The sequence below is a fragment of a genome, unplaced genomic scaffold (assembly GCF_019419815.1).
Source record: "Pyrus x bretschneideri cultivar Hongxiangsu unplaced genomic scaffold, Pyrus_bretschneideri_v1 Contig14, whole genome shotgun sequence".
Classification (NCBI taxonomy): Eukaryota; Viridiplantae; Streptophyta; class Magnoliopsida; order Rosales; family Rosaceae; genus Pyrus; species Pyrus x bretschneideri.
Window position 1 is genome coordinate 5,902,440 of NW_025999435.1, and position 23,790 is coordinate 5,926,229.

General features: G+C 36.2%; 1 protein-coding gene and 2 pseudogenes across 1 annotated transcript; all 3 read right to left on the reverse strand.

Moving 5' to 3' along the window:
* Nucleotides 1-246: 246 nt before the first annotated feature.
* On the reverse strand, nt 247-663 carry LOC125475321 (cytochrome P450 71B20-like). The gene has a single exon (XM_048580039.1). It carries the CDS (start codon nt 661-663, stop codon nt 247-249), a length of 417 nt encoding a protein of 138 aa, XP_048435996.1.
* A 4,828-nt stretch (nt 664-5,491) lies between these two features.
* Nucleotides 5,492-6,552, reverse strand: LOC125475332 (annotated as a pseudogene).
* Nucleotides 6,553-13,771: 7,219 nt separating this feature from the next.
* LOC103937248 lies at nt 13,772-14,868 on the reverse strand (annotated as a pseudogene).
* Nucleotides 14,869-23,790: the final 8,922 nt, after the last annotated feature.

The following is a 23,790-nucleotide window of genomic DNA, read 5'->3' on the forward strand; positions in this document are numbered from 1 at the left end:
AGGGTAAAAAGGTAATCATATACCACAACAAACCTAATCGATGTCGGGTATATGGGGAAGCAGGGGAACGCAAGCCGCATCCTAGGGTTACAATTTGAGAAAAGATAATCAAGAAGCAGGGGAATGATGAGTATGGTGGTCAGAGATGGTGGACATCCTCCAAGATACAGTAAGTCTTCAATTTTTCCTTCTCAATTTCCTCCAAGATACAAACCAAGCAAATAATTATCAAATTATTCTCTCTGTCTATCCCTCACGTAAGCTTTCGGTGAGAGAAGCGTCAGCTGATTCTTCCATATCCAAATCTTCCACCTTCATCCCATTAGGCAATTTCCAATCAAACCAGTAGAGAAGATTTGCAAGTCCAAACTGTAGTGTCGTTGTCGCCATGTATATCCCTGGACACATTCTTCGACCAGCTCCAAATGGCAAATATTCATAATGTTGTCCTTTAAAATCAACCGAGCTTCCATCAAACCTTTCTGGGAAAAACTCTTCTGGGTCGTTCCAAATCTTAGGATCTCGTGCGATTGCCCCTTCATTCACAAGGATGAGTGTTTTGGGGTCCACATCATAGCCTTGGATTTTGAAGTGATACATGGCTTCTCTCGGAAGAATCATCGGAGCTGGAGGATGCAGTCTTAGTGTTTCTTTGATTGTCATCCTTAGGTATTCAAGCTGCTCCGTATCACTTTCACTGACTAATCCTTTGTTTAATGCATTTGTTGTAGGTAATCATGACCTATTCACACTTGAAATACACCATGGTGGTCACTTTAAAGATGGGCAGTATGTGGGTGGTATTGTACAGTGGGTTGACAATTATACTAAAGATTATATGTCCATGCTTGATCTGTATGAGGTTGCTATAGTGCTTGGGTATAATAAAGAGACTGTGGGTTTTTACTATTGGCACCAAATAAAGGGTTTTTTGCAAATTGAATGCGATGCAGATGTGTTTCAGTGGGTTTCACTCATATCTCCTCAACATGTGTTGCATTTGTTATACTTGGTTGACTTAAGGAAAATCACAAACAATCTTGCGAGTGATCCGTGTGCGGCTACATTTGTTGATATGGATGTTCAGTTTGAGGGGTTTAATGCGGATGATGAATATGAAGAAAATAAGAGTGTGGAGGTTGTTAGAGACACTGTAGAAGGAATAGATGAAGAGGTTACAGATTCAGAAAAAGAGGAAGATGACGATGAGGTTACTCTTAAGTTCAAGGATTCTGACTATGAACAATCCGAGGAAGATGCTGATAAAGGTGCAAAAAATGTACAGGCAAATGACATCTTGTTTGATCAGATTGTAGTGAGTGATTCTATTGAAGAAACACACAGAGAACTTGGTGAGATCTCCACTGAAGAATACAATTCAGAAGATTTAGATAGTGTTAGGTCTGAGTCTGAAGAGCATGAAGCCAATGTGAGGGTTAGAAGAAGACTCAAAACACCTAAGCTACCTCAATATAGGAGAGAGTCAGATAAAATCAATCCCACTCTTCATCTAGGGTTGGAATTTCCAAACATGAAACAATGCAGGGAGGCAGTAAGGGCATATGGCGTGTCTGTTTGTCGACCGCTAGATTGGGCAGTGAATGATTCCAACAGATTACGGATCAAGTGTCTAGGAAAAGCTGCAGTACCTTGTCAATGGAAATTGTATACCTCTTTTGTGGGGAAGGGACCAACAGTTAGAATTAAAACCTATAATCCTGAACACATTTGTGTAAGAGATGAGCATTCTAAATTTGCCACCTCCTCTTGGTTAGCTGATCGGTTCGATGAGGAGCTTAGATCGAAACCCGATATGAGTGTGACTGGTTTCATGGAACTTGTGAGAAAGCATTATGGTATTGACATAACAAAAAACCAAGTTTACAAAGCAAAGAGAATTGCCAAAAAAGTGACAGAAGGTAGTATAGATAAGCAATATGCCAAGCTTTGGGATTACTTGGAAGAGTTGAAAGTGAGAAATCCTGGGAGTACTATCAAAGTAAAAACAGATTTCCAAGGTGAAAACCCTATTTTTAAAAGGTTGTACATATGCTTTGCTGCATTGAAGAAAGGCTTTCAACAAGGGTGTAGGTCTATAGTGGGTTTTGATGGGTGTCATATTAAGGGACCCCATCCTGGTCAAATCTTAAGTGTTGTTGGTGTTGATGCCAATAACTGCATGTTTCCAATAGCATTTGCTGTTGTGGAGGTGGAAAATAGGGAGACTTGGACTTGGTTTTTGGAGATCTTTTTTCGAAGATGTGGGAATTGAGAATGGAAATGCTTGGACATTCATCACTGACAAACAAAAAGGACTAGGCGATGCTATTCGGAGTCTGATGCCAACTGCAGAACACAGACATTGTGTTAGACATTTGCATAATAATTTTAGAAGTGCAGGTCACACTGGACTTGCCTTAAAACAGAGATTGTGGGCAGCAGAAAGAGCAACTACTGTACCTGCTTTTGAAGCTGAAATTGAGGTGATGAATAATCAATTTGATAAGGCAGTGGAATGGCTAGCTGATAAGCCACCTTGCCATTGGAGCAGATCTTATTTCAGAACATCGGTAAAGTGTGATTTGTTATTGAATAACATGTGTGAGTCATTTAATTCTGCAATTTTAGATGCAAGAGATAAACCGATTATTACAATGTTACAAAGGATTCAAAAATATTTGATGTTGAGAATGGCTAGGCTAAGAGAGGCTAAGTGGACGCAACAAGTTGGACCTAGAATTTTAAAGATTGTTGAAAAAAATCAAATGGATAGTTTCAGTTGTTTTGCCAATTATTCAGGGAATGGTCAATATCAAGTGCATACTTTGGTTGGTAGTATGTTTGCAGTAGATTTGGAAAGGCACACTTGCTCTTGTAGGAAGTGGCAGCTATGTGGCATTCCTTGTCCTCATGCTATATCTGCAATTGCTAGGAAGAAGGCTAGTCCACAATTGTTTGTTCACTCACTTTACAAAAGGCCAGCTTATGATAGGTGTTATGAAGGGTATATTGCTCCTATGCCTGAAAAAGAACAGTGGAAGAAAACCTACCTTAGGCCTATTAAACCTCCTTTTTACCACAAACAACCTGGAAGACCTAAAGGCAAAAGAACAAAAGCACCAGATGAGATAAAGAAGGGGGCAACAAAGCTAAGGAAGTATGATGTTGTAATGCATTGCCAAACTTGTGGAGAGGAAGGACACAACAAAAACAAGTTGTCCACAAGGGCTACTACAATCACAACAAGGTTTTGGACTCACAAAAGAGGTAATTTGATCAACAAGGATTGTATTTATTTTGAGTCTTGTTATATCACTTATCTAGTCGCTAAGTGAACATAAATAATGTAGAGTCATGGGCGAACAGTCGGTACAAGCATATCTAAAGGGTCTAGCTCAAATGCAAAAGGACCTAAAACGCCAAAAGGAAATAACACAATAAGTGGTCTTAACTCAAAAGCAAAAGGATTGGCCACAGTTGCAAAGGTAATTGTAAATTGGACTTGTATCAAATACTTATATTGTGTTTGACTCTACTATATATGCAATTGTATGAAATTACTAATTGGGTATAAATGGTTTTGATGTAGGAAATTGGTGCACATCACCACTCATGGGCTGCTCCATCTCAAACTAGGCCACAAGGAAATTCTAAACTACATGTAATAACAAGAATCTGTCTTTTTTAATTTAAAAAAAAAATTGTTATAGATTAATTTTTGTTGTTTTGGGTTTGCTAACATTTTTGTTGCTTCCGTGTTGAATTGAAATAGGTGAACCGAGGTGGTCGTGTGAATCAAGTCACAAGGAAGGCTAATGAAATGGCATCACAACCCCAACATGTTGCCAAAAAAGCAAGACCATGGAGAGTGTAACTATGATGTGTTGGAGGGCCTTTCGTACTGTTAATGAAAATCTTTGGTGTTGAGGTTAAGTTGTTCTTTTAATGGGATTATGCTGCAGAACTATAAAATTGATAGGTTTTATTGGTTTTGGCACTAGGTGCAAGTCTGTTGCATATTTTTTGTGGATGTTGTTAACTTTATTGTAGTAAGAATCGTTAATTTCATTTTGGTAAATTGGGCGCTGAGCCAATATTTTGCAGTTGCTAATTAGACTTTTATGGTTAATTTAGATAAAATTGTTCGAAGTGAACTAGCGGAAGAGAAGAAGAAAAATATAATGTCCACATTATGAATAAAATTACTTTTTTACCCTAAAAAAATTGGCACGTGCTGTGCATGTGACTGAGTTGGATGGAAAATTGGATGGAAAATTCTCAAATCTAACATCAGGGGGTAAATTGGCCAATTTTACAAGTTCAGGGGGGTAATTGGCTAAAATTAAAGTATAGGGGGGAAATTGGTAGTTCCTTACAAGTTCAGGGGGGAAAACGACAAATACCCCTTTAAAGAAAATAATAGTCGTGGATAATGATGGGATTTGATATCATTTAAAGAAAATAATAGTCATGGATAATGATGGCATAGGAAACCTAGGTAGACTAGGCTTTTTGTTTTGCTTGGTGATGGATGTGACAGATGGGTTTGAAATGATAAGGGTGCTTTGAATTTTGAAAGTCTCTTTGTGAAAGTCTGGAAGCAACGTAAGGAGGCTGGCGAGATTTTTGGCAGATTATATTAAAGATAATATCAATTGTTTTGATATTGTTTTTTGGAATATATCCGGGAAAAGGCTTTATTGGATTGGTGATCAAGGAGACTTGGCCGTAAATACAAAGATGCAGATAACAGAAAAGCTATCTCCAATTCAACACACAAATTGCTTTGCGCAAACGTCTCAAACATCTTGAGATTTTTTTTATTTTCTTTTTCATCCAACACACCTTCACTTTGGATAAACAGCACTGTGAAGGTGCAACCGGTGACATCTTCAGTTTGGATAAACAACACTGTTGCCTTAGAATCAGCAGTTCCTGGAGCACCTTCAGTTTGGATAAACAGCACTGCGTCGAGACCGACTGGTTATCTATCCAAGTCTCGGTCAAGAAGGATTTTCGAATCCTCATTGGCAAAAGTCATCTCATTAGCCATCTCGGCAAAATGAGGTGTTACAGGTTACTACATTCGGCACATTGAAAGCCAAATTTGATATTGAACTTCGGCCTTATCTTCAGGCTCTATAATCTAAAGGCCGAGGCGTGTTCCTTCTTCAGTCGCAGTCGCAAGATCAAGAAGTCAGCAACGCACTCAATGCAACATCAACAAATTTTACTCCTCGACCGACGAGTAGGCACGCCCCACATTAACCGATGGATGTAGTTAGCTCATTAGTTACTCGATATGTGCATCACGTAGGCTTGGTAGTTTTTAGGGTCAACAATATCTCAACAGATCTTTTTTATAGGTTAAATAACTTCCTGAGTATCCTCCTTTGGACTTTCTTAACTAGGGAAATTGTGCAGCTAGTGTTGCTTGGATGATTAGTCCTCAAATGTCTACTTTTTTGCTTAACTACATAAAAGGAAAGCATGTAAAAATATAGCTTTCTTAATTAGGGAAATTGTGAAGCTATAGTTGCTTGGATGATTAGTTATTAACTTGTTACAAGTAATTTGTTACATAATGCACACCGTTACATGTGCTGCCAAAGATGTGATTCTTTTAAAGCAAAACTATAGCTTTTTATCGATGATCGAGCAATACAATACAAAACAGCCCAGATGATATCCGGTAGCTGATCAAACAAGAAGAAAACAAAAACTGAAATAAACTGACAACTTGGTCAACTGATGTGCCACGACCTTATTGCGTCAGATGTCGTATTGTAGACACTACCAGATATATATGCTTGTAGCAAGGAAGCACACACATGCTTCAATCATGGGCAGAAGACAACATTGTAGTTAGTTCCACCAGGACATGTAAATGTACGGGCTTGGTCATCCTTAGGATAACTATAAGCATCCAGGCACCGACTTTTAAAAAACTTAGAGTAGTTTGTGGGGCCATAATTTCCAGAATTGCAACAATATTGATCAGTCTTGAACACAGTGCAAGGATTGTTGCACCCACCTGGAGCCCTCAGTTGGTTAGGGCACTGCCCATTAATATCAGCCGTGCACTTAATCCTCCTAGTGCACCCACCAGACGTGGGACTAAAGTCCATAGGTACATTAAACCCATCAACAAGAGAGATGTCAAAGAAATCCAAGTTGTTAAATTGATTAAGGGCATATTCAGATAGGGTGTTTGGTGGTTGACCATAGCCTTGGCATTGAAAGACACCCCACGATCACCTGTTTGGCATTTGCCACATCCTGCTCTATCGAAGTTGCATCCTGTCCGGCCCCAAATGCGAGCCCCTGTGGTACCGGCACTCACATTTAAGGCCCAGGATTGGCCTTTTCTGAGTTGGCGGCCACCGCTTGGCACAACAGCTGCCTATACAGTGTAGGCACAGTTGTTTTGGATGTCAAATCAAGTTGCATTGGTTGATGCAAAGAAGAGAATGACACATAGGATGGAGAAAACTAAGAGGCTTTTAAGGAAACTCATTGTGGGAGATAAGCGATACCAAAATTTGTAGATTGGTTTTTGTATGGTTGTGTTTTGAATTCTAAGGTGGCTCATGAAGTCATATAGAGTGCATTAGTAGTACTTATGTTCGTCATCAAATGACGTCAGTTTATTAGCTCAACATTTCCGCCCAGGCCCACTGCTTCAAGTTTCCACAAGAAAAAAGTGTGAGACTTTTCCAATAAATGATAAATATCTCCAATTTTTCCGCCCAGGTCCACTGCTTCAAGTTTCCACAAGAAAAAAGTGTGAGACTTTTCCAATAAATGATAAATATCTCCAATTTTCTCTTTCTATACTATATCTTTTCAGTACTACTTTTTATTGAATAAATCAAAGAAGAAGTTACGTATAAAAATTTAAAAATATGTCTACCAAAAAAAAGGTCAATTTTTGCTCACTATTTCACAAGTGGTGGTAATCGTTTTCATCATACTTATTATTATTGGATGAGTTTTAATATTTAGGCTTATATCTATTTATTACATAAATTTTGAAATTTATATTCATATAATGGTAGAATTGTGACCAACACCATCACTTGAGGGCAGTGCGAAAAATATTTCTTTTGTTTTGGTAAACTAAATCAGTGAAACACGAGTACTTAATTGTGCAATAGTTGCTTAGATGAAAATGCTACTACAGTAATGAGGAATGACTAGAAACAGATTTTTCCAAAATCAAAGTGTAAAATGTAGACAAACCTACCCAGTTTGTAAACAGTTGGAATACATACGCCTATTCTTTACGTATTACGGAGAATTTAATTAAATTATTAATTATAGGGTTCTAAGTTCAAATTATTAGTTTGAATTACAATTTTTTTATATGAAGGTGTTTGGGAGTCAGCTTTTCCTAGTTGTTGAAGATGGAAATGATTAGAATTGGTGGTTTCTTAACTTTCAGCCATCGCCGAGAATCCTGTTACCCTCTTCTTAATTAGTTCTAGAGTTGGAGTGATGGGGTTTAGTTATACATTATTACGCATACAACATTGAGTGGTACGGATCTCCAATTGACGAGCTCAGGCCATAAGGGGCTGGAGTGGATCTCCTTTCACCAAGGCAGACAAGATTGATGATGGTTACTACCATCGGGAAAAGGATGCTCGCCAGATCCTTTTCCTAGGGATCCTGTAATTGTATTCATTTATCATACATCATACGATCAGAAATCATTTAAAATTTAAAATTTAAAATTCAACTGTAAATAATACCTAACGAAAACTAACCACATGATATACGGATACAATTACTAGATCATAAAGATCCCTAAGAAAAAGATCTGATGAGAATCTTTTTCCCTACGACCGTACCACGATGGATAGGCAGATAAAAGTCTCAACGAGCAGAAATTAACTCTAAGCATCAGACTAGCCACACAATATTATTTCACTTCACGCGGATACAGATTTGATCTACTCTACCGTTATTGCTAGGCCTTATAATACTACCAAGTCAAAGCCTAATTTGGTCCAAAGTGTTATATCAATGCCATAGGAAAAAGTTTGTCGGTAGAAATTTGGCATATAGCCTAATTAAATGGTAGAATTCCATGCTAGATGCTTTGGCATATAGCCTATTCAAATGGTATAATTCTATGGTAGAAGAAGATGATTGGTAGTGTTTTTGATTTTTAGCAAAGATTAAGGTTTGTGTGGGTGGAGATATTTCCTTTTTTTGTTTTTTCACATAATTCAAAATTAAAATGGAAGAGGAAGATAGGGTTTGTGTGGGTGTACAGTGTACACATACCCCTCTTTAGTTCTTGCCAAAATTACGGTTTGAGTAGGTGTAGATAATTTTAATTAGGGAAATTTTTTGAAATGTCATATGAATTTGTACAAATTTTTTAATTTGTCATATAAATTAAAATTTTAAGTAATTTGTCATATCAACATTTTGAAATTATTAATTTGTCATCTCTCTCTAACTCTGTTAAGTTTTCCATCTAATATAAGTCATGTGCCTCACACATGACTTGTGTTTAGGGTTATTTCGGTCATTTTAAAATCTTACTTCCATTTTATTAAGTTTCTTCTGGATATTCCAAATATGTAATGATACACAAGTGAAAGTTTGCATTTTAGCATGTCACGAAGACATAATTTCATACGAGCTCTTTAAATGAGAAATAAGTTGATGTTTTGTGTCATAAATTAAGTTGTAGATGCATATACGCTAAAGAAAAGTAAAAAATTTAAGTGCTTGTACTAAAGAAAAGAAACAAACTTGTGAAAATATGTTAAAATGACCCAAATAACCCCAAACACAAGTCATGTGAGAGGCACAACTACTCCCCTTTATTTCTCCTCCGTCTTCTTCATGTTCTGGTGGCAGATTTGCTATTATTAATGGTGAAAATTTGAAATTTTGGATTGGTGGTGGGCCTAACTACTCCTAACCAACTTTCAGCAAATTGCCTCGGTTTTTTCTTATATGGGAGACAAATATTTGTTTGTTTTTCATTTCAATGCTTCAATTCTTGGCTATGATTTTTTATGTATTGGACATGGACATGTGAAGAGGAGAAGTTTGTCTACACAGTATGAATACATCATCACGCTTATGTTTGCGACAAAATGGTAAATATATGTGTATATTTTTATAAACAGTGTCGTTAAATTTCATAAACAATGTTGTAAGTTTTCATAAACAGTATAGTAAGTTCATAAACAGTGTCTTAAGTTTTATAAATAGTGGAGAAAGTTTCATAAACAGTTTGTGTGAGGATTTGCATGGGTCCGCACGTCAGATTTATTTTTTATTTTTTTTTAATATTATAATTATGTCATTTTCATTAAAATTTAAGTTCTTTTGTCCTTTTTATTAAAATTTAAGGGTTTTTCATTAAAATTTAAGTCTTTTTAATTAAATAAAGTTATAGCATGGTTTTTTTGTGACATCCCACATCACTCAGGGAAGTGGATCATGTAAGCCTTATATGTATATTCTCATTTCTACCTAGCATGAGGACTTTTGGGAGCTCACTGGCTTTGGGTTCCATCAGAACTCCGAAGTTAAGCGGGTTCGCGCGAGAGCAATCCCATTATGGGTGACCCACTGGAAAGTTCTCGTGTGAGTACCCAAAAACAAAACCGTGAGAACGTGGTCAGGGCCCAAAGGAAACAATATCGTGTTATAGTAGAGTCGAGTCCGGGATGTGGTGGGGCCCCAAGCCGGAATGTGACAATTTTTATTAAAATAAACTTAGTTCAAGCCCTTTTCATGAATGTTCCCTAATATCTAACCCTAGAGAATCTTCTAAAGATATCCCAAATATACTAGGATTTACACAATCACAATCCTAATCTAATAGGACTGCAACATTATTGTATTATTATTCTATATAAATTTCAAAAAAAAAAAATTAATTTTGAGTTATTTTTATAGTATACTATAGGCAAAGAGTGAGATTAAAAAATTATAAAACATCAAAAATAAAAATATCAAGTAATTTAAAAATACTAGACACGTTAAAAAGAATATAAGAATAAATTTACAAGTGCAAAAACTATGAAAAACAAATGCAAATGCTCATAACTGCATCCTCTACGCTTTGAGGATGAGTACATCGTCGTTTGAATTTTTAAAGCCATACAAACCCTCATGAATAGTATTTTTAAGGGAGTTCAAAATAAACCAATATCATTTTCCTTTGTGATTAATGAAAATTGAAGGGTTTTATTGTCAAAAACATGCAAGGTTTCCTCAACCTTGAAACCCAACACCTTTGATTTTGCATATCTTTAAACATTTGGTATTTTGTAGTAATGTACTAATGTTTTTTCATTAGACTCTTATTTTGGGGTATGTAATACTTAAAAGACAAACGTTGTTTTTATGTTTTAAAGTAATATTTATGTGACAAATTATTATGTTTTCAAATTTTTGGGGGTCAAATTATGTTTTTCATTTTTATTATTTATTGATTTCCTTAACGGATAACGGGTCGGGTCATATTACCTGATAATATTAACGGGTCAATTTTGAGTCGGGTCAAATTATTCGTTTACTTTAACTGGTGTTACACGACACGACCCATTAAGATATTGGGTATGTCACGAAAACGACACGAACATTAAAAACATGACACGAATGCCAGGTCTAAGTTTTCCTTACAATTAGAGTCAAGGTCGATTGAGGTCTTATCAGGACTTAGAACTCGCAAACCACTATATTACGGCTTGAACTTGTCGATTCTAGCAACAGCTAATTAAAAGAACACACTTGCAATGCAGTATTAATTAGGGAAAACTAATGATAAGGGCTTGAAAACTTTGAATGTTAACCAAAAACTATGTAATAACTTTATTTAATGGTTAGGACAAAGCCCAATATTGAATCAGTCCAATTAAAATGGCCCAAACACTGAATTTCCAATTTTACCTTTAAATCCTTCAACACTTGGCACGCCCAACCCCATTTAACATTTCTCTTTGCTTTTAGATCTCTCTGCTATTCTCTGCCTCCATAACCTTAAATCCTTTTATACTCGGCGTACCCACACTCATACACACGCATGCAGAGTTAAAGAGATGGTATGCTTTTGAAATTTTTTCTTGTAAATTTCAATTCTTTCTGGAAATTTGACTTATGCTTTTTCTTTTGGGTCACTTGGGTTGAGTGGCATGAGCAATTTTGTACCTTTAATTGCTTCTTTCCCTGATCTGGGGGCTTTGTTTATGATTCATACGTTTGAAGAGCTTTAAGAGGAAGTGAGTGAGTGACTGAGTGAGGAGAGAGATAGCTTTGGTATTGGAGAAGGAAGATTACTACTGCTACTAGTTGATGATTTTGCTTCATTTGGTGATGAGAAAATGATGGGTTTTGTGGTGGTGGTGGTGGAGGAGAAGAAGGAAGGTGGGGCTTCTCAGTTTTGACTTTTGACCATAGAAAAAAGAGATGAAATGAAGTAGGAAAATTGGGGGAGGAGGAAGGAAAAAGAGATCCCCTTTGGATCTTTATCAATTAATTCCAAATTAGAAAAGGGCTTAACAAGCATGACAGTAACAAAATAATTCACACTATTTCTGAATTGAACCAAAATAATTTACATTATTTCTGAAGTGAAAAATAAACACTATTTATGAATTTACAGCAAAAATTACACATTATTTGTGAAAATGAATCAAAATCAACACATTATTTCTAGAACTACAGAGAATAACTCACATTATTTATGGAACTACAAGAAAATAACCATAGACTATTTCTGAAGCTAGAGCAAAATAACTCACACTATTTTTGAAACTTAACCAAAACAATCCACATTATTTCTAGAACTACAACAAAATAACCCACACTATTTCTGAAACTATAACAAAATAACCACACTATTTCTGAAACTTAACCAAAATAATCCACACTACTTCTGGAACTACAGCAAAATAACAACACTATTTCTGAAACTTAACCAAAATAATCCACATTATTTCTGGAACTTAACCAAAATAACTCAGACTATGTCTGGAACTACGGCAAAATAACCACACTATTTTTTTAACTTAACCAAAATAATCCACATTATTTCTGGAACTACAGCAAAATAACACACACTATTTTTGGAAAAACAACAAAATAACCGTCCTATTTCTGAAACTTAAGCAAAATCACCCACATTATTTCTAAAACTAAACCAAAATAATTCATATTATTTCTGAAACTATAGCAAAATAACTTACACTACTTATGACTGGTCACTAAAATGCTTCGGGGGTCAGATTCCATCTTCCTTGTAAAATCGGGCCCAATTATCTCGAAAGTGGTCCATCCACTGCTGAAGAAATTTTTCTAGGTGACGGGTACATTTACTGAGCTTGAGTTCCCCTCTAGTTAAATGATGCCACATATCTATACAGGAGCTAGTAGGTAGAAATATTGTTAAAATATTTAGTTTGGGTGGTTATTGTTACTTTATTAGCAGGATGGTAAATGACATAAGTTAAAGAAATATGGGTGTCATTTGTGCAATTTTTTTTTTCAAATCTAATTAATTAAGACCCTACGCATAGAGGATTTAAAATGGCCCTTGGCCTAACAGTAATTTGAAAGTAAGAAATCAACAAGGATACGAGATTCATACCTCTATGTTTCAGTTTTACTTTGAGAATTTTCTGAGTTTCTTTTGCAAATGGCAGTTTGTCTTTGAGAAATTCCTAATTTGTTGTGCCAATGTACGGTTTGAAAATGGGAATCCAAGTTCAAATGGAATTTAATTTGAACTTTTAACTTTTGTGAAATGGGATTTGTGATTGTGGAATTGTACGATTGCAAGTGGTCTAATATCCTAATTGATAAGGTGTTGAATTTCCACGCATAGGTTCGAAAATTTCATTTTTCTCAATTATTATAGTAACTCACACCCTTTCTTTAATAATCATAATTTAAAAATACATAAATAAATAAATTGTACGACTTGCATGCTCTATGCCTTAATGGTGGTGATGCAAACGGTTGTATGACTTGAATGCTTTGCCTTAATGGCAGGTAAAGAATTTGTACTAGTTCAAAGTTACCGTTTGATGAAAGCGGTTGGTGCTCCACCTTAATGGCGGTGAGATTTATACGGTACATCTTAATATTTGTGAATTGGCTAAGGGATTGGTTTAGGCTCTGTTAGGGGTAATTATGGAAAAAACAATTTTATTGCGGTTGGGCTTCACTTCGGCCCATGTTTTTAATGTTTGTAGGGCTATTTTATGAGTAGTTTTGTTTTATGATTAAATATCAAGTCCTTTTGATTAAATAAAACTTTATGATGGTTTTTGGTTAAAAAAAAGTTGGTTCAAACTTTTTTTATTAAAGCTCCCTATTAATTAACTAGGATAGTTGATATTCAAACATACAACAAAAAAAGGTAAGGTACCTAAATCACTGATTCACTATGCATGCTTTGTTTTAGAACGCATTATAATTTAAACTATAAGATGAACGATGAACATATACTTGAATCAACGTACAAGAGCCTAAAGATGCAATGATGTTGATTCATCAGGCTTAGAGATAAAACGAACTCTACTTGAAGAATCTAAATGAAAAATGATGTGATATCCAAGTGGTAAATGCGATAATGTTTATATATATCTCAACAGATCTTTTTTGTAGGTTAAATGACTTGCTGAGTATCCTCCTTTGGACTTTCTTAACTAGGGAAATTGTGTAGCTAGTGTTGCTTGGATGATTAGTCCTTAAACGTCTACTTTTCGGCTTAACTACATAAAAGGAAAGTACGTAAAAATATAGCTTTCTTAATTAGGGAAATTGTGAAGCTATAGTTGCTTGGATGATTAGTTATTAACTTGTTACAAGTACTTTGTTACATAATGCACACCATTACATGTGCTGCCAAAGACGTGATTTTTTCAAAGCAAAACTAAAGCTTTTTATCGATGATCAAGCAATACAATACAAAACAGCCCAGATGATATCCAGTAGCTGACCAAACAACAAGAAAATAAGAACTGAAATGAACTGACAACTTGGTCAACTAATGTGCCACGACCTTAATGCATCGTATGTCTTATTGTAAACACTAGCAGATATATATGCCTTGTAGTAAGGAAGCACATACATGCTTCAATCATGGGCAGAAGACAACCTTGTAGTTAGTTCCACCAGGACATGTAAATGTACTAGTTTGGTCATCCTTAGGATAACTATAAGCATCCGGGCACCGACTCTTAAAAAACTTAGAGAAGTATGTGGGACCACAATTTCCAGAATTGCAACAATATTGATCAGTCTTGAACACAATGCAAGGGTTGTTGCACCCTCCTGGAGCCTTCAGTTGGCTAGGGCACTGCCCATTAATATTAGCCGTGCACCTAATCCCCCTAGTGCACCCACCAGACGTGGGACTAAAGTCCATAGGTACATTAAACCCATCAACAAGAGAGATGTCAAAGAAATCCAAGTTGTTAAATTGATTAAGGGCATATTCAGCTAGGGTGTTTGGTGGTTGACCATAGCCTTGGCATTGGAGGACACCCCCACAATCACCAGTTTGGCATTTGCCACGTCCTGCTCCATCGAAGTTGCATCCTGTCCGGCCCCAAATGCGAGCCCCTTTGGTACCGGCACTCACATCTAAGGCCTAGGATTGGCCTTTGCCAAGCTGGCGGCCACCGCCTGGCACAGCAGCTGCCCATATAGTGTTGGCACAGTTGTTTCGGATGTCAAATCGAGCTGCATTGGTTGATGCAAAGAAGAGAATAGCACATAGAACGAAGAAAACTGAGAGGCTTTTATGAAGGCTCATTGTGAGAGCTAAGCGATACCAAAATTTGTAGATTGGTTTTTTGTATGGTTGTGTTTTGAATTCTAAGGTGGCTCATGAAGTTATATAGAGTGCATTAGTAGTACTTATGTTCGTCATCAAATGATGTCAGTTTATTAGCTCAACATTTCCGCCTAGGCCCACTGCTCCAAGTTTCCACAAGAAAAAAGTGAGAGACTTTTCCAATAAATGATAAATATCTCCAATTTCCTCCATACATACTATATCTTTTCAATATTACTTTTTATTGAATAAATCAAAGAAGAAGTTATGTATAAAAATTTATAAAAATGTGTATAAAAAAAAAAAAGGGTGAATTTTTGCTCACTATTTCACAAGTGGTGGTAATCATTTCCATCATACTTATTGTTATTGGATGAGTTTTAATATTTAGACCTATATCTATTTATTACATAAATTTCGAAATTTATATTCATGTAATAGTAAAATTGTGACCATCACCATCACTTAAGGGTGGTGCGAAAAATAATTCTTTTGTTTTGGTAAACAAAATCAGTGAAACACGAGTACTTAAGTGTACAATAGTTGCTTAGATGAAAATGCTTCTACAGTAATGAGGAATGACTAGAAACAGATTTTTCCAAAATCAAAGCGTAAAATGTAGCCAAACTTACCCAGTTTGTAAACAGTTGGAATATATACGCCTATTCTTTACATATTACAGAGAATTTAATTAAATTATTAATTATAGAGTTGTAAGTTCAAAGTATTAGTTTGAATTACAATATTTTTATATGAAGGTGTTTGGGAATCAGGTTTTCCTAGTTGTTGAAGACGGTACTGATTAGAATTGGTAGTTTCTTAACTTTCAGCCATCGCTGAGAATCCAGTCACCCTCTTCTTAGTTAGTTCTAGACTTGGAGTAATGGGGTTTAGTTATACATATACAATATTGGGTGGTGCGGATCTCTCAATTGGCGAGCTCCGGCCACAAAGGTCTGGAGTGGATCTCCTTCCACCTAGGCAGACAACATTGGTGATGGTTACTACCACCGGGAAAAGGATCCTTGCCAAATCTTTTTTCTAAGGATCTAGTAATCGTGTTCATTTATCGTACATAGTACGGTCAGAAATCATTTAAAATTTAAAATTTAAAATTCAAATATAAATAGTACCTAACGAAAGTTGATCATACGATATACGAACACGATTACTAGATCCCTAAAATCCCTAGAAAAAGAATCTGACGAGAATCCTTTTCCCTACCACCGTACCACGATGGATAGCCACAGAAAAGTCTCAACGAGCAGAAATTAACTCTTAAGCATCAAACTAGCCACACCATATTATTTCACTTCACGTGGATACAGATTTGATCTACTCCACCATTATTGCTAGGCCTTATATTACTACCAAGTCAAAGCCTAATTTGGTCCAAAGTGATCTATCAATGCCGTAGGAAAAAGTCTGTCGGTAGAACTTTGGCATATAGCGTAATCAAATGGTATAAAATTCTGTGGCAGATGCTTTGGCATATAACCTAATTAAATGGTATAATTCTATGGTAGAAGAAGATGATTGGTAATGTTTTTGGTTTTTAGCAAAGATTAACGTTTGTGTGGGTGTAGATATTTCCTTTTTTGTTTTTTCACATAATTCAAAATTAAAATGGAAGAGGAAGATAGGGTTTGTGTGGGTGTAGACATACCCCTCTTTGGTTCTTACCAAAATTACGGTTTGAGCAGGTGTAGAAAATTTTAATTAGGGAAATTTTTTCAAATGTCATATGAATTTGTACGAATTTTTTAATTTGTCCTATAAACTAAAATTTTAAGTAATTTGTCATACCAACATTTTGAAATCATTAATGACACACCCCAACCCAGAAAATCTACTTGGACCCTGAATCGAGCTGTGCTGGCCGACACCTGGAAGGTGACGAAGCCATAAAATGTGATAGTGTATAAAAAGTGAATGAATTTGATTCCAAAAGTGTCTAAATACCAGAGTGCGCTACGAGTGGGAGCGAACCCATTTCACGCGCGATGTCAGAGTATAAGTAAGGTACAGTAATGTGAGTAAGAATCATACCCTCAAAAATATCCATCAATACTAAGATTCGCCACAGATTCTTGTCGATACAAACTCAGCAGCTAAAACCTGGAGGGCACCAAACAGAAGGTGTGAGTAAGCAATAAAACCAAGCTTCCCAAAGTTACTACCTCTCTAAAAGTAATGCCCCTAAATGTAAAACCCGTATCGTTTTCCATAAGACAGTACAACATATATACATATATCCAAACCATACTCGGAAATGACCAAAACCACGGTTTGCCATCAAATCCACCATACATTAATAAGTAGGCCAAATGAACTAAATCAATACAAAGTGATATATCAGTCAGAGTCATCTAAAATGACATGTACAACTTAACCGTATCTCGTCAATCATGGCTAGTATATAAGTCGGAGTCACCTATAGTGACCTGTACGACTTATCCACATCTCGTCAATCCTGGCTACCATATAAGTCGGAGTCACCTATAGTGACCTGTACGACTTATCCATATCTCGTCAATCCTGGCTAGCATGTAAGTTAGAGTCACCTATAGTGACCTGTACGACTTATCCATATCTCGTCAATCCTGGCTAGCATGTAAGTCGGAGTCACCTATAGTGACATGTACGACTTATCTACATCTCGTCAATCCTGGCTAGCATATAAGTCGGAGTCACCTATAGTGATCTGTACGACTTATCCATATCTCGTCAATCCTGGCTAGCATGTAAGTCGGAGTCACCTATAGTGACATGTACAACTTATCTACATCTCGTCAATCCTGGCTAGCATATAAGTCGGAGTCACCTATAGTGATCTGTATGACTTATCCATATCTCGTCAATCCTGGCTAGCATGTAAGTCGGAGTCACCTATAGTGACCTGTACGACTTATCCATATCTCGTCAATCCTGGCTAGCATGTAGCTCAATAAGTATACCTGCTCACGAGTCGGAACCACCGAAAGTGGTCTGTACGACAGGACTGGGTGTAAATAAATACGCTCGAGTGCTACGATCACGTGAAGACTGGGCGAATAATCGCGGGTCACCTACGAGTCGGAACCACCTAAAGTGGTCTGTACAACAGGACTGTGCACCTACCTTGGATCCAAGGTGAGCGTAAGGTGCGGGAGGTGAACATCACGTGAAGAACTGTGCCCTGGCCACGGGCGGGAGCACTAACACCGGGGTGCAGGTTTATGAGCTTTCAATGCATCTCAATATAACATGTGCAACTCATGGCAACCAGTACGACAGTATCGAAGTTGCCTAACTCATAATTGTAGTCGTACTATAACGCAATCGATTCAACTAGTACCATAAACTCACCTGAACTTACCTGGGTGTCCTGAGTTCACCTTTACACTTGAAAGCATTCCCAATAATTATATGCAAGTAATATACATATGGATATATCATGATGCAATCTACTACTCAACCATGTCGTAGCATTTTCAATTATAAACAATATGGTATGAAGTGTACAATCAATAACGCCCTATTCCCAAACTACTTATTTTCAAGGATAATTATCCATGACAACCCAATTAACTCTAATTTAACTAACTAATTCACAAAACTAAAACTTGTCTTTACCAATTTCCTTCGCATTTCTTAATTTCCCAAGCAAGGCTTTTGTCTCAAATATTTTATGGCTGCATCTAACGTCTCGTTAGACTGCCTACGTACCCTAAACAGGGATCAAGCCATTCGTAGTTCACATAGTACTTCAAGCATTCACAATGATTATACGAAGGTAATGTACCTAATCAATTTAAAAGTGTCGATAGAACTCTCAATAATATGCACAATAAAAAGGAAAATATCCACTCACCTGGAGTCTACGCTATACTTCTCTAGCACGCGCATCGAGGCGTCCTGAATGATCGGTCCCTGTGGCCAATTATCAAATCACATCTCAGAACTCTTATCTGAAGAATATGCAATTCACATAAAACACAACCTCAACGACATTCTAAAATAGGTTGAGACCTATTGACCACAAGTCAACCGTCGATCAAAGATCGACGGTAGGGTTTACAACCCTGTATAACTTGACCCGGAAGATCCGCATATCAGATTTCCAATCCGTAACTCCCAACGATCCACAATATGTTTCTAGAATAACATATTAAAATTTCATTACGATCCAACGGTCAGATCTCCGCCAATTGCCTAAAACAAGTGACCGTGAACATTTATTTTACTAACTTACAAATCCAATTCAGGAAGATCCGTAAGTCGGATTCCGATCCGTAAATTCCTATGATCTTTAAATATTACGTATTATAATGTATCCAATTTTGGTGACGATCCAACGGTCGGATCATCGATTCACATTTTTATCAAGTAACGTATCGTAACGAATTTAGGTTCCAACTATCAACCTACGTCATTCAAATGACAAAACTGAATTCAAAACATTTGACATAGCCTAAAAATAGCATTGGCGGCCCACTAGCCACGCGCCGCCGCGGGTGGCGGTCGGCCGCCCCGACTTGCCGGAAAATCCAACTATTTCCAAAAATTCTCAAACTTCACAGAAATGAAGATCTCAGTGAGTGGAGCAACTTTCATACCTGCCACGAAGTCCAAAAATGGACGGAAGATGGTCAATTTTTCCCACGAAGCCGGCGGGTGCCAAAACTTCCCGACGTCGATTCGTCGTCCACGGTGGTCCAACGGGGTCAAGGTTGGTTGGGTTTTGCTCCTGGGATGATGGGCTACAAAGCCCAAGTGGTGGCATCGGCCATTGCTTTGCCGATTTGCCGGAAAATCGAAAAGGGTGGCCGGAGCACCATTGATTTTCGTCAACTTTCGTGGCCTCAAACCGCCTCATACCATGGTTAATCAAGGTGGTTCTTGGGTGGGTTTTGTAGAGGGGAATGAGAGCTTCAAGATGGTGATGGTGGCATCGAAAAAATCAACCGGAGTTGGCCGGAATCGGCCTCGGAAAATGGGCACCCGCGGTGGTGCGGGTGGACGAAACCCACTTCCTTCTTTTTTTTTTTTTTTTTTTTTTTTTTTTCTTTTCTTTCTTCCAATTCTGATTGGGCCTTTCCCCACAAGGGGGAATTTAATTTAAATAAACGTTAAACCTTGAATAACCAATTTCGAACGTCCGTAACTATACCGTTATAATCCGGACTCGCAAACAGCTTTCGTCGATACGTTCGTATCAATAAGTAGTACGAGGATATGCTAAAAGAATAAGTCCCACATCTCTCGAGTCGATGGTCAACGGAAGTCAAAGTCCTTGCCTCTAGGGCAATTTTGTAAATTCACGCTTTTAAAATAAAATAAAAACGTAAAATTTGGAACGGGTTGTCACAATTAATTTGTCATCTCTCTTTAACTCTGTTAAGTTTTCCATCTAATATAAGTCATGTGCCTCACACATGACTTTGTTTAGAGTTATTTCGGTCATTTTAAAACCTTACTTCCATTTTTTTTAAGTTTCTTCTAGATATTCCAAATATGTAATGATACACAAGTGAAAGTTTGCATTTTAGCATGTTACAAACACATAATTTCATACGAGCTCTTTAAATGAGAAATAAGTTGACGTTTTGTGCCATAAATTAAGTTGTAGATGCATATGCGCTAAAGAAAAGTAAAAAGTTTAAGTGCTTGTACAAAAGAAAAGAAACAAACTTGTGAAAATATGTTAAAATGACCTAAATAGCTCCGAACACAAGTCATGTGAGAGGCACAACTACTTCCCTTTATTTCTCCTCCATCTTCTTCATCTTCTGGTGGCAGATTTGCTATTATTAATGGTGAAAAATTGAAATTTTGGATTGGTGGTGGGCCTAACTACTCCTAACCAACTATTTGCAAATTGCCTCTGTTTTTTATTATATGGGAGACAAATTTTTGTTTGTTTTTCATTTCAGTGCTTCAATTCTTGGCTATGATTTTTTATGCATTGGACATGGACATGTGAAGAGGAGAAATTTGTCTACACAGTACGAATACATCATTACGCTTATGTTTGCGACAAAATCATAAATATATGTGTATATTTTTATAAACAGTGTCGTTAAATTTCATAACAATGTATAAAGTTTCATAAACAGTGTTGTAAGTTTTCATAAATAGTGGAAAAAGTTTCATAAATAGTGGAGAAAGTTTCATAAACAGTTTGAGGATTTGCATGGATCCGCGCGTTAGATTTATTTTTAAATTTTTTTAATATTATAATTATGTCATTTTCATTAAAATTTAAGTTCTTTTGTCCTTTTTATTAAAATTTAAGTCTTTTTAATTAAATAAAGTTATAGCATGGTTTTTTTGTGACATCCCACATCACCCAGGGGAGTGGATCCTGTAAGCCTTATATGTATATTCTCATTTTTACCTAGCACGAGGCCTTTTGGGAGCTCACTGGCTTGGGGTTCCATCGGAACTCCGAAGTTAAGCGGGTTCGAGCGAGAGCAATCCCATGATGGGTGACCCACTGGGAAGTTCTCGTGTGAGTTCCCAAAAACAAAACCGTGAAGGTGTGGTCGGGGCCCAAAGCGAGCAATATCGTGCAACAGTGGAGTCGAGCTCGGGATGTGACAATTTTTATTAAAATAAACTTAGTTCAAGCCCTTTTCATGAATGTTCCCAAATATCTAACCCTAGAGAATCTTCTAAAGATATCCCAAATATACTAGGATTTACACAATCACAATCTTAATCTAATAGGACTGCAACATTATTGTATTATTATTCTATATAAATTTCAAAAAAATTAATTTTGAGTTATTTTTATAGTATACTATAGGCAAAGAGTGAGATTAAAAAATTATAAAACATTAAAAATAAAAACATCAAGTAATTTAAAAATACTAGACACGTTAAAAAGAATATAATAATTAACTTACAAGTGCAAAAACTGTGAAAAAAAATGCAAACGCTCGTGATCGCATCCTCTACGCTTTGAGGATGGGTACATCGTCGTTTGAATTTTTAAAGCCATACAAACCCTCATGAATAGTATTTTTAAGGGAGTTCAAAATAAACCAATATCATTTGCCTTAGTGATTAATGAAAATTGAAGGGTTTTATTGTCAAAAACATGCAAGGTTTCCTCAACCTTGAAACCCAACACCTTTGATTTTGCATATCTTTAAACATTTGGTATTTTGTAGTAATGTACTAATGTTTTTTCATTAGACTCTTATTTTGGGGTATGTAATACTTAAAAGACAAATGTTGTTTTATGTTTTAAAGTAATATTTATGTGACAAATTATTATGTTTTCAAATTTTTGGGGGTCAAATTATGTTTTTCATTTTTATTATTTATTGATTTACTTAACGGATAACGGGTCGGGTCATCTTACCTGATAATATTAACGGGTCAATTTCGAGTCGGGTCAAATTATCCGTTTACTTTAATGGGTGTTACACGACACGACCCATTAAGATATTGGATATGTCAGGAAAACGACATGAACATTAAAAACATGACACGAATGCCAGGTCTAAGTTTTCCTTACAATTAGAGTCAAGGTCGATTGAGGTCTTATTAGGACTTAGAACTTGCAAACCACTATATTACAGCTTGAACTTGCCGATTCTAGCAACAGGTAATTAAAAGGACACACTTGCAATGCAATATTAATTAGGGAAAACTAATGATAAGGGCTTGAAAACTTTGAATGTTAACCAAAAACTATGTAATAACTTTATTTAATGGTTAGGACAAATCCCAATATTGAATCAGTCCAATTAAAATGGCCCAAACATTGAATTTCCAATTTTACATTTAAATCCTTCAACACTTAGCGCGCCCAACCCCATTTAACAATTCTCTTTGCTTTTAGATCTCTCTGCTATTCTCTGCCTCCATAACCTCAAATCCTTTTATACTCGGCGTGCCCACACTCATCCATACGCATGCAGAGTTAAAGAGATGGTATGCTTCTGAAATTTTTCCTCACTTGCTATCAATGGTACGCTTCTAAAATTTTTTCTTGTAAATTTCAATTCTTTCTTGGAATTTGACTTATGCTTTTTCTTTTGGGTCACTTGGGTTGAGTGGCATGAGTAATTTTGTACCCTTAATTGCTTCTTTCCCTGATCTGGGGGCTTTGTTTATGATTCATACTTTTGTAGAGCTTTAAGAGGAAGTGAGTGAGTGACTAAGTGAGGAGAGGGATAGCTTTGTTATTGGAGAAGGAAGATTATTACTGTTACTAGTTGATGATTTTGCTTGATTTGGTGATGAGAAAATGATGGGTTTTGTGGTGGTGGTGGTGGAGGAGAAGAAGGAAGGTGGGGCTTCTCAATTTTGACTTTTGACCATAGAAAAAAGAGATGAAATGAAGTAGGAAAATTAGGGGAGGAGGAAGGAAAAAGAGATCCCCTTTGGATCTTTATCAATTAATTCCAAATCAGAAAAAGGCTTAGCATGATAGTAACAAAATAATTCACACTATTTCTGAACTGAACCAAAATAATTTACATTATTTCTGAAGTGAAAAATAAACACTATTTATGAATCTACAGCAAAAATTACACATTATTTGTGAAAATGAATCAAACTCAATACATTATTTTTAGAACTACAGAGAATAACCCACACTATTTCTGAAATTGAACTAAAATATCACACACTATTTATGGAACTACAACAAAATAACCATAGACTATTTCTAAAGCTATAGCAAAATAACTCACACTATTTTTGAAACTTAACCAAAATAATCCACATTATTTCTGGAACTATAACAAAATAATCCACACTATTAATGAAACTATAACAAAATAACCACACTATTTCTGAAACTTAACCAAAATAATCCACACTAATTCTGGAACTACAGCAAAATAACAACACTATTTCTGAAACTTAACCAAAATAATCCACATTATTTCTGGAATTTTACCAAAATAACTCAGACTATGTCTAGAACTACGGCAAAATAACCACACTATTTTTTAAACTTAACCAAAATAATC

Bases quoted from the DNA above. Each gene is read 5' to 3' on its own strand.
- LOC125475321 (XM_048580039.1), bottom strand. From the start codon at position 663: ATGACAATCAAAGAAACACTAAGACTGCATCCTCCAGCTCCGATGATT.